This window comes from Botryllus schlosseri, chromosome 8 (assembly GCF_051294905.1).
Source record: "Botryllus schlosseri isolate E-star chromosome 8, Bs_hap1, whole genome shotgun sequence".
NCBI lineage: Eukaryota > Metazoa > Chordata > Ascidiacea > Stolidobranchia > Styelidae > Botryllus > Botryllus schlosseri.
In genome coordinates this window covers 23,413,190-23,426,202 of record NC_137243.1, presented here as the reverse complement: position 1 = coordinate 23,426,202, position 13,013 = coordinate 23,413,190, and the positions used below count along the sequence as shown (strand labels likewise).

Here is a 13,013-nt window from a genome sequence, read left to right as displayed (position 1 = left end):
ACAACCGTTGCTCATCATTGCAATTTGCAGTCTCAAAATGACCTGCCGCCGCCCAGCCACATGAGTCACATATGATATGGCATTTTCAAATTTTCATCAAATTCCTCGAATCGGTTTTCTAGACCGCTGAAAATATGTTAAGTTGTTCTAAATTCGCCTTTTCGAACAGCCCGTTGGATTTGTGTCAGACAAATTGAAATTATACGATATATGCAGTCTACATCTAAAATCAAAATTAATAATCATATATTAAATATTCAATATTGTATGTAAGCAAGAAAAATCGGATTAATTCCATCTGGGCAATCACAAATTACGAAAATATTATTTTAAATCTTCGCAATTGGAATTGTGTCAGTTAAATTCAAATAAGTCGGTATATATATTGTATGGTCTGTATCTACAAAAAAAGCCTTTCCTTCATACAGTGATATACAATGTTCGTTCCAATATTCTACTAGTTGCTGACGATTACCCCTGACGAGTGTCAGCCGAAAATATTCAGCTTCATTTCAATATGAATATACCATTCAATTGTATATTGAAGTTCTGTACCTCCAAGAAACTCTTCACGGTGAAAACTGGAAAAGTTTTGTGCGGGAGGTTTTTTTTTCACCATTCTTAACTTTTGTTAATTTTGAAATCAGGACACAAAAGTTCATCGTTTGTGACTACAGGACACACAAAATTTTGAATTTTTTTTAAGTCATAACCTAGGCTTACCATATTTTGGAAATCAAAAAAGAGGACACTTTTTCAGAAATTTGCAACATGCAAAACCGGAGTGAAATTCTCAAATAGCGGTTAATTTTTCCCACTTTGTGATCGGTTGACTAAAAAAAAAAAAAAAAAAAAAAAGGTCTTCACTTCTGCTCAGAGCTGAAACCACCGTTTTTCACTCCGAAATACCCGCCGGAGCTTCACTTCTGTGCTGATATGCGGCATATCACTCGCAATTTGCTCTAAATCTGCCTAAATTTTCAAAAAAGAGGACAAAATCTCATAAAAGAGGACAAAAGGGCGTCCTCCGAGGACACTTTCAAAAAAGTCAAAAAAGAGGACAAATCCTCTTAAAAGAGGACGTATGGTAAGCCTACATAACCCTACTGTCCAGTGATTATGCTCATCATTAGGGATGGTGTGAACGTGAGGTTCACGTTCGCGTTCTGTGTGTGAACCTCGGAAATTTAGAGGTTCACGTTCAGAAACGAACCATGATAGGTTCTGCACTGTGAACCTTTTCCATATATTACATTTTTCACTTCATTGTAACATCTTTAGTTGAAATTTATTGCATTTCCACTGCGGGTGACTCTATGCATGGCGCTGGCAACATAAAAAAAATCAAACACTAGACGAGCATGCACCTTGACAATGTTAAAATTTTGCTTGCTTTGTTACAAAAGTTTGGTCGAATATGTAGTCAGAGGTGGTCAAAGTAGTCATCGTCGCTACTCAAGTAGAAGTAGAAGTAACGCCGAAATTTCTACTCAAGTAGAAGTAAGAGTGATGGTTCACAAGTAAGTAAGTAAGTAGGTATTCTACGCCTATTTTTGCCTACAAAACTGAAAACTGTCAAGTAGAAGTAGAAGTAGTCTAACATCATAAATACTTAAAAAGTAGTGTGAGTAGGCAAAATCTACTTCAAGTACTTCAAAAAGTAGAAGTACTTCGTTACTGACCACCTCTGTATGTAGTTACTCTCTGCATTGAGCTTGACCCACAATCAATCACACAACATCAAGAGCGAAATACACTACATGTATAGGTAGTTAGCGAACTATGCTTATTCAACCAATAATTGAAATTGATATCGTTGTTTGATGAAAAAAAATCTAGCAGGTGTACGGAGTCAATCTTGATTTCATACGTTTATTGTATAATGAAAACCAAATCCGTGCGATTGGTGTGTTGGCTACTACTGTTCAACTTGTTATTGGGTTAATATCGGTAGCAAGTCTAGAAACCCGTTTTAAAATCTGCACAATATCAACGTAGTAATACTCAAACGCCGAATACATTGTCCGGTCTGGACTAGACCGTAATTTTATATTCCCTTGCAAGTCCTCGTACAAATTATTGGCTAAGCGATGAAAGATATTGATTTTATGGGATTAGAATATTATATAATTACCCCAGTTGATACATTTGGTGAAGTTTAAAATGTTAATATATACTTCAGCGTTGTAGCATTATGTGGCCCTAGTCGTCGCTAGGTATCGTGTACATTAATATAGGCTATCACTTCACTGAAATGTAGGGTTGGAATTAGCAATATGACGTCACGTGACGTCATGAGGTTCATGTTCGCGTTCACACAGAACTTTTCAAGAAGGTTCGCGTTCACACGAACCTGAACCTTTCAGAGGTTCACACCATCCCTACTCATTATGATGTATCAAAATATGTTTATAACTCAAGTTAGAGAGCAAAACGCTTGTATTGAGTTACTCGATATAGTAGTACCAATTTTCTAAATCGTATAGCTCATTTATATTTTGGTGTTTCGATATTCTTTCCCGCATCGCCTATAAAGTTGGAAGACTGGTTGATAAGTAGGGATGGTATGAGCCTCTGATACGTTCAGGTTCGTGTGAACGCGAACATGAACCTATGACGTCACGTGACGTCATATTGCTAATTCCAGCTCCACATTTCAGTGAAGCGATGCTTTAATGTACAGGATACCCAGAGACGAGTCAGGCCACATTATCCCACTTGCTTTATTTACGTCAATAACTATATCAACTGGACCAATAATCACATAAAATCAATATCTTCCGTCGCTTTAACAACAATTTCGACGAGGACTTGCAAGGGAACATAAGCTTACGCTTTTACGGTCTATGCCAAACCGGACAATGTATTCGGTGTCAGATTATTGCTCGATTGATATTGAGCAGAGTGTAAAACGGATTTCTATACTTGCTACCGATATTACCCCATTTGCAAGTCATACAGTAGCCAACACCCCAATCGCACGGATTCGGTTTTTATGATACAATAAACGTATAAACTGACGATGGATCCCGTATGCTTGCTAGATTGTTAACATTAGACAACGATGTATTTTCATATCAATTTCATTGATTGGTTCAATAAGTATAATTCGCTGACTACCTCCATGTAGTGTATATCCCTCTTGATAGTGTGTGATTGCGGGTCAAGCTCACAGCAGAGAGTCACTAAATATTTACAAACATAAAGCTGGATATATCGAGCACTCTTTTGTAACAAAGCAAGTAAAACTTTGAGGTTTTCAAGGTGCATGCTCGTTTAGTGTTGATTTATTTTGTGCTGTCAGCGCCATGTACAGAGTGCCCCGAAGTGAAAATACCAAGAATTTCAACAAAAGATGTTATAATGACGTGAAAAAATGCAATATATGAAAAAGTTTCACAGTGCAGAACCTAACACGGTTCCTTGTTGAACGCGAGCCCTTACATGTAAACTATTTTCTGTTGGTGACCGCCACCGTGATGTCAACTTCACATAATCTATCTCCGACTAGTTTGTTGCTTTCTTGTAGCGTACGACTACTGGTCACTGCAACCACGCGAAAGCACCGAATACACAAGAATATTGGATTATTATTTCGGCGTGGTAATGTACATACTGCTGCGATTCTCCGAGTGTATGAACCCCGTGTTTTACAATCTCGGCTCGACCAAAATGCGACAGCACACGAAGGCATTCCTGCGCGGGTTATGCGGAAGCGATGCCGCGCAAGAGAATGTAACATCGGTTACGGCTGCATGTAGGACGGTTTCTGCAACTGGAAGAAACAAGAACAAGCATACAGCCGAAACGTCAGCACCCAATGCATACGACGGTGGTGCCATATAATAATGTCAAGCCACTCTGACATCAAAATTGAAAATGCGTGACGTCATGACTAAAAATGAACAAACAATTATTTAAATAAAAACCATGTTTCAGAAAGGGGCATGTTGAAATCATATTTGTTTTAAAGGTCATCTATATCGTCAAATACAACTTTATCTTATATTGAAGAGTTTTTCATGCTGAACATTTATAGCTAAAAACGACCGGCGAAAAACGCAGCATGACAGAGAATATTTAAGTTGAATGTTGAGAATCCCGACCTTACAAAAAACGGGCTGCGAGTCAGCGATGCGTTCTATGACGTCAGATAGTGTGCAAAGTCGCCAACGCAATCCAACGCTTGGTAGTTAGCAACGCTAAATAATAATGGAAGGAGATACCAGTGATACTTCTAGAAGCGGAAGCTATTCGGAAGAATTTTCGGACCAAGGTATCAATTATATGTGATATTAAAGAAATATATAGCCAACGCCTTTTAATTAATCTACTTGTGATTTTAGACGTTCTTGATCCTACCGAGTTAGAACCCATGGTTTTAGATGTAGAGGTCAGCACCATCAATCCAACCCCAGTACCTGACAGCAATAGCACAAGACAAGGCAACACCTAATGGGGATTTTAGCGATCCCTCTCGTCACTTGTCCAGCATCTGCTCAATTCTATATTTTATCTATGGTGCCAGTGCTCGTTGTGGCATGTTATGCCAATAGGCAGAGAATCAGTGTGCTGTAAGGAGCTCAGCTACGTACGCGACCGTTTGGACTATCCTAGCATTAAGTGTATCACGGATCACCCTGGATTTTGTTCGGTCTGTTTGGATAGATGGGTTCTTAAAACAGCATATTATGGGTACAGGCAGCGATATGGAAGGTAGTCGATAAGCAGATAAACGTTACACGAGTACGTGTAGGTACATATTCAGCTCAGCAACTATGTATATCAATTCTCAATTGCAAGGAATTATGGCATACATCCTACCGTAATTTTCTGCGATGGATATGGGGGTGGTGTGGCAGAGACAACAGGAAAGTTTTACCTTCGTGTGTGGCGACAAGAATCAGAAAAGAATTTACCTCTGACAGCTATAAAGGATTCATTTTTAATCATTCATGAATATATTTGTTGAGAAGTAAAGATGTCGTTCTACGAAAGTCAATGTAGTTAGTGAGTAGATGGATTATGTAGTGTATACAGAGATAGTCAAAGCAGTCACTGCTGGTACTTAGGCAGAACCATGTAAAAAAGTAGCAAGTAAGAAGTAAGTGTTCTAAGCCTAGTCTGATCTCATAAACTGAATATTGTCGAGTAGAGGTAGCACGAGTAACCAAAATATACGTAAAGTACTATATTACTAGCCCCCCCTGGTAATTTATTAGTAGCATGATACATTCCCTGTTGTAACGGCATTAGTACTCTAGGCCCTGATGTGGTCACTGAACTGCCTATACGATTCTAGATGTAGACCTGTCTTCCATTTTTCTGTCATCGCCACATAGTCCTATAAGCAGCGTTGCCATACCGTCCTTATTTCTAAGATTTGTCCTTATTTTGGAGATCCACGTCTTAGAAAACTCAACTGTCCTTATTTCTAAGAAATGTCGTAGTTTTCGACTTGCGTCCTTATTTTGTCTTCTTTTCAACAACTACAGAACTTCGATCATTTTCCTCTGGCATCTGTGTTGCAATATCTGCAATTGTGACATTGACCTGGAAGCCATATGAAAAAGACCGCTATTTCAACTTATATTGATGCCCCAAAACACAAGATGTGTGTCAGCTGCTGCTGAGGATACCTGGGGCATTCCATGCTGACAAAAACCAGCAATCATTCCTCACCAACGATTACACATCGCAATATTTTCCGATTCTGACATCGCAAGGAGTTTACTTCGGCCAGGACCAAGACTACAAGCATTGTTACTGGAGGTTTTGATCCATACACTCAAAAATGATTTTGTCTGAATTTGGTGTACAACCTTTTTCCATATTGTTTGACGCCTCCAATCACAGCGAGGTGAAGAAGTTTGGTTTATCACCCTATGGGGGCCCAAGACCATCGTATTGTTTTTTTTTTGGGTGGGGGGTGGGGGGGACAAAGTGCTGTTTCGGCCCTGAGTAAAGGTAAACCTAGACCTGAGCGGTCGTGAGATCAATCAAGCACTTTATGATAACAAGGAGTTGCTGGAGCAGATTGTTTCTGGCGAAAGTATGGAAATAATATGCCACGCCTCGTATAAATTCACAGTATGTACGAAAACGCTTTTTAATGCCAATCTAATTTTTCGACTGTCGTTGTTTATGGGACCATGTCGATGGCAACCCTGCCTATAAGTTTCCCTGTGTAATTACATGCGATCCTGAAGTATTATCGGTATATTGATTGAAAGTACCAATTGATCGATGATGCTTATATTCAAATGATAAGACAATACAGTACTGAAACAGATCGAAACAACATAGTTTTGAAGACTCAACAAGATCGATAAATATAGTGCCGAACGTCTGGTGGGCCGATTACTATTGATACGTAGAGAGTACCCTATCACACCTATATCCAGAATGTTTCCTTAGACATTACCAAGAAATGGCGTCGAACATGCGCAATCAAGCGAATACAAATATGGCTCTCAAACTATAGACCCACCAATAAACATTAAATGCCCATCGCAACAGGCCTACACAGCAACTCATTTGCCGATCGGTACAAATTACCACGCTACCCACATATGCATAGAACATGAATTGGAAAATATATAATAAAGTTGACCATCTTTCAAGTGTGATGGTATCTGCTTCTGTGAGATCGGATCGCATCACTTCTCTCTGTTTTTTCTGACAGTGATGCAAGAGGTGGTGGTATTTCTGTCTTCTGCAAAGGCAATCCGAACGTGACACGACGCTCGACTTTGGCAATCAGTTACTCACAGTAGTCATATGTAGCCTCCTGAAGAACTTTCTGAACTGAGCAGCCCTTCTTGTATTTGTGATATTTCACAGCATGAAGAGGTGTTCCAGCAGTACTTAGCCGATACTTCCTCGACACGTTTTCATTAAAATGAAAGTAGCGCTAGCTGCATTCTTGCTTTCTGGCTTGAGTGATGGTAATGGTATAATTTCGGACAGAAGTGATTGAGGAGTGCGTTGAAGGTCTCGTTGCTCGAAGTATTGCTGGAAATTGAAAGCTGTCGTATGTCTTTGCACATTGATTTTGAATATAGCACTTCCATAACTTTGTCGTAAGCGAATGAATCCGGATTGAACCAATGTCGAGGTCTTGACAATTCACCATGCTCACAAACTGGGAAAGAATCATTGTTTGGGTGCTCATGTACATTAATTATGTGCTGACCAACTGCACTCCAAATTTGCTGATTAAGCTCTGGGTTGCCATTCTCACGTCTCGCACAGAAGTAAACCTGGCTGCCCGATGACTTTTGCCAACGTCCAATGAACTCACAATCCTTTTTTTTAGACAAAGATGAGAGATTCTTTTTCAACCCTTTGGCAATATGCCACGTATCAAATGTATGTCTTGTGTTCGGATGATCTAACCGCAAATATTTCCTAATTTGAGGATATCGGTCTCTGACAAGCTCTTCAACTGTAACACTGGATAATGCACTCAAACATCGCCTCAAACCTTCTTTCTCCATATACGCACTACCTCCCGTTTCATTTGACTGAACCAACTCGCAGCTCAAAACTTTCCTTGAGGCGGTATCCATTAGAGTGTAAATCATATACTTTCCGCTATGTCCTGGACTGTCTGCCCTCCTATCACCAGATAGTATCAGTGACTTTCCAGCAACCATTGTCAAATCACACTCATTTGCAGCGGTATATACATGATTTAAAGCTGGAATCAAATATGCTTCTAGGTAGTACATATCAGACATGGGGTAATCGCGATTAGTAATCGTAATCGATTACGACGATTACAGCATTTTCAAGTAATCGTAATCGCAATCGATTACATTCGAAAAAATCCCGAAGTAATCGTAATCGTAATCGACTACTTCACGTATCTAATCGATTTCTTTGTGAAAGAAGAATGAATTTTTATTTATACAAGGACTAATGACATAAACTGAACCTTCGTGAACAAGGAAGAGATATTATACCACGTTAGTGATAGCACAAACGTCTGATTTTCGAACACCACTGCTCATTATTACGTCAGAAGTATTAGCTTTGCTCGTCATTGCGTAAGACATATCCAGACTATCCATAGATATTCAATGTACATTGTAGTGTGATGATTGTAAGAACACCCGACATGCTGTATATCTGGTTATCAGTACCCTTGAAACGCCACTACCTCGAGACAGGGTAATATTAGCCACTCAGTCTAGTGTCAAAGTAACTCAAGTATTGATGTTCGATTATGCTTAGTTAAATGCAGTTTGACCATTGCTGCTTGGCGAGCAGTTGGGGTTTGCACCTGAATATAGCTATAACCATATATAGTATCACTTAATTAATATTTTCATCATTTCAAAACACCACAAAATTACGATATAGATGTAGGCTAGATATAGATTAGGAAGACGCAATGCTTTCCATCAGTGGTGGCCCTAGGATTGGGGGGGGGCTGGGCGAAACTTCCAGGGGGGCCCCTATATATCCATAAACGCAGCTTCTGGGGGCTCCGCCCCCCAGACCCCCTTCCCCTCTCCATACAACTATTGTATATTGCATGTCGACAGTTTCTGTCATACTAGACGGAATGTCGATGCTGTATGTAATTATTTACTATAAAAGGCAACTGTGTCATTCAACTTCAAGATGATGTTTTCATGCGTGAAAGTAATCACAAATACACTGGCAATGGAAACTAAAAAAGAAAAAGTTCATACTTTTTCAAGGAAACGATGGCAGGATTCCAATGACTCGAATCGTGATATTTTGGTGACTCGACTTGGCTCAGATCAAAATATATAAGCAGAATTGATATTTGACTCGGTTACAACCCTAAATGAGGACCAAGAGCTAAGCGATCACGAAGGTGACCAAACAATGAAGTTTATAGAACACATCCATAGAATTGAAACTTCCAATGAATGAAGAAACCACTATGACCGGACAATTGAATTGATGCATTTAGTTCTTCAAAAAAGTAGAAATCAAAATGATGATAGCAAATATGACACCAAAAGTAAAAAAGAACAACTAAATGGAAACTATCATACGGGTACAAAATGATATTGGCATGGTGTAAACTTACCGAAGCAGTCGAGACATCATGATTCATGAATACTCAAAACAACAACAAACAACAATGACTTCCCTTCTTTGACAAGATGACTCAACCAAGAGGAGTTTATGGTCATCAAGAATTATTACCGGATCACTCAACAAGGACTATATTTGTACAGTGAAAGAAAAATGATTTATTCTTAACAGCTAACACAGCAAAAGTACCTGCAGAAAAAAACAAATACCGGAATATTACAAATCACCACTTGTCCCAGAAGTTACCTAACCAAGACAGCTGCATGTTTATGGTAAATTTTACAATGAATCCTTGCAATGGTGCCGGTCATAAAACAGCTTAACCAGACAACCTCGTCTAAACGCCTAAAGATAGAATAGAAGAAGCTCTTGAACCTGACAATAAAATGAGTTAAGGGGTCAAAACTAGGCTCATAATAATTTTCAAAATCAAATCATACACAGCGTCAAATTCAAATATTGTTGGCGCAACACTGTCCACACGAAAATTTCGAACGCTAGTTTTAAGAGGAACTAAACATTATCCAAATCTCCTAATTCTGCCTACAACATACATTGCTGTCACAACTTAAAAATAATAGAGTCAATAAAAACTCATTTTTCAGCATTCTTATAATAGCTTCCATATGATGACTAGTCATGAAAATTTTCAAGTTGACAGAAATGAGAGGGATACTGCAATGATTTTCATTAGAAATGACTTTAAACTTGAGTGCAGTACACAAAAAAGCTAAATTGTAACTTGAATGATATATTAGGTCAACTTATACAAGATATAGCTCATATACATTGTACAGACCTACCAAAAATTCTATCAATTTTACGATTGAATGAGCCGGAAAAGCTTGTTTTTTATCATGCGCTGGCTTGTAAAGCTGGATATTGAATTTAAAAACTTGAATTTGTGATGTAGGCTACTCGGATATATTTCAAAATCACTTAATCCAAATTTCTGTCAAATCTAAAAATTGAAATAAACCATTTAATTGTTTTAGGGCTACTGACATGGAGTTAGCCTATTACTGAAAATGAATGAGATGCACCAGTCACTGAAAATATATACTTCCTGTATACACTGTAGTAGTTTCTTGTGAATGTTATTGTAATTTTATAGCACTGAGAAAAAGGTGTTGAATATTATTCAAAAATATACTGGAACTCTGGAAGTGATAATCATTGACGACAAAATTTTATGTTAGCGGATGCGATCGCGTCTCTCACACAAATCACCAATTTGATGATCGACAACCGTTTACGGTACCATATTTTACATGGGTACATATATTTTCACGGTTATTCGCAAAACGATAACTATAAATTCCATAAATGTAGCAGGGGCCCCCCTCATAAAATATAAGTAAGCTCTTATAACGCGTGCAGAAATTTAATTATCGACAACTGTTTACAGTACCATATTCTACATGGGTAGGCCTGCATGTATTTTCAGTTATTCGCAAAATGATAACCAAAAATTGCGTAAATGTAGGGCCCCCCCTCATAAATCGAAGTAATCTCGTACAACGCGTGCAGGATTTAATGATCAACAACTGTTTACGGTACCATATTCTACATGTGTACATATATTTCACGGTTATTCGCAAAATGATATCCGAAAATCGCATAAATGTAGGAGGGCCTTCCCTCATAAAATCAAAGTAAGCTCTTTTAACGCGCGCAGAAATTTGATGATCGTCAACTGTGTACGAGACCATATTCTACATGGGTGCATGGATTTTCATGGTTATTCGAAAAATGATAACTAAAAAAATGAGAATTATGATTCACGCCTTTTTACGGTACTGTACCATATTCTTTATGGATACAAGGATTTCCACGGTTATTTAGAAAATGGTAATACTTGGAAAGGAGCGCATAAACCGGAGAAATAGTTGGTAAAAAGCGCGTAAACCGGAGAAATAGTTGGAAAAAAGCGCGTAAACCGAGGAGGGGGGCCCTCCTCAAACAGGGGGGCCCTGGGCGACCGCCCACCTCGCCCACCCCAAAAGCCACCACTGCTTTCCATACAGGTTACCTATCCGTTGATATCACTGGTATATTGTCAGGCAGAGTTGCCAGTGTACAACAATTAGTGATAATTCAGTGTCCGAACCTTCCGTCGTATGTATCTACCGTTCATTCGTAACTCACATACAGCCTTATTCCGTCGTATGGCTACCGTTCAAACGTAACGCATACAGCTTTCAGCAATTAATTAATACTAATTCTTATCCAATCAAGCCGTTTCTTAATACAACCTTAATACAACCAAATTTTGTAGTCGTCAAATGAAGCATTACGATTTCCACAACGAAGCATTAAAAATCAACAGCTGCAAATATATATCATAACCGAGCCTTTCTTTTCCGTTTCTCGTTACGGCAGCTTGTAATATCTGTATTAAGTGGAAGGCAGAATTTTATGTTTGCTTTATCTTATTTTGTTCTCATATGACTCTTCTTAAAACGGGTGCCAATCGCTATTTCGCAATTCTTTACTCAACATTTGTACCTGCCGCCGTAGCAATCCGCTTATACACCATGTTAGTGTGTGGGTTGTAGCTAGAATCAGGACCAAAACAGCAATTCGTCCCCGCACTCCAAACGTTGGTCGGGTCCTCATTCCCCTGTGGGTAACCAGGTGGCGCTTGTATTGTGGCGCTCAGATTGGAAAGACAGGACTATTTGTCACGTTCATCCAACGTTGCTATTGACAATGGACACATATAGCCTACCCAATGTTTCGGCCAATTTCTTTCTTTGGTGGCACACTTCGTGGAGTCGCATGTTGACGGAAACTCCATATGTCTTTGACGTGTCGTGGCGAGGTATTGACCGTGACCGAAATGCCTATTCCTATAAATTATGCATTTTATGCTTTTTTATCTTGACGAGGAGAGGTATACATTTCAAAACCAAGCAATCTAGATACATTAAATCTCGAATCTTTAAGAAAAGTTTAAAGTTTATTAAATCTCTCGAAAATACGTTATAATTTATGCTGATTTACGAAATACTTTTTAGTCCCCTTCGAGCTCGCTCCCCACCCCATTGGGGAGTTTGGGATCCGGCAGGTACGAACCTGGCATGAATGCAAATCGTTGTGTGCGATAAATCGTCCCCTATTAAGTTGGGCAATGGTTACATTATGACGTAACAAGCAGATAACGTATCATTTATAAAGAAAGTTGTCATCTCATTAGCCCTTTTCATTGTAATCCAGTGGTTCTCAACCTTTTTGACCTCGCGGCACCCTTTGGAAATGAAAAATAGTTCGCGGCACACCAACACAGTGGTTGTGAACTTTTTGGGCTTACGGTATTTGCAAACTACAAGAACAATTTGCAGCACCGACTTCGGTAGTAACGCTGACTCATGCGACCACCTCAGCAGTCATTCGCAAACATTTTTTATCAATTCCCGTGCACGCCGGAAGAAAAATCTTCTGTGCTTCCGTGTGAGGCTTTGGGTTTTTAGCTGGTACCTCCGCTACCACATACCTGACCTGTTGCGATCTAGTCGGCAAGAAGAAAGTTTGTTAACTGATATAACTTGATCAACCTTGCTTCTCAATTCTCTCGTAGCCGGTAACACAACGTTGTGCTGCATACCTACATTTTACCCAAAGTGCCGGCATCGCAATGTGGATTGTTATGTTTGAAATTAGAATTTGTAAACGCGAACGCTACTTCCAAAGGAGTTTATTTCTCGCTGGTGATTGGGGCGACAATGACGATTAGAATACTGCATTGACACACAGGAGCCGCCATGTATGCACTTCTCTACGAATAAACGACGTATTGTGCAAAACTAAATTCAGCCTCCACGACACGCGATATGTCGGGTGAAGCGAGTTCGCGGGAGATGTTGATTGCGGGCATAATATCAAATTAGATTTGTCAAATGTTGCCTATAAACTTCACATCAAGCTCGGTTTAG

General features: G+C 39.2%; 1 protein-coding gene across 1 annotated transcript in view; it reads left to right on the top strand.

Moving 5' to 3' along the window:
• LOC145444542 (growth hormone secretagogue receptor type 1-like) overlaps nt 1-4,008 on the top strand; it is a 53,343-nt gene extending 49,335 nt beyond the window's left edge. Inside the window, exon 7 of the mRNA XM_080322534.1 lies at nt 3,530-4,008. Coding sequence (XP_080178660.1) covers nt 3,530-3,846 — 317 coding nt within the window. The 3' untranslated portion in view covers nt 3,847-4,008. The remainder of the gene's footprint in view (nt 1-3,529) is intronic.
• Nucleotides 4,009-13,013: the final 9,005 nt, after the last annotated feature.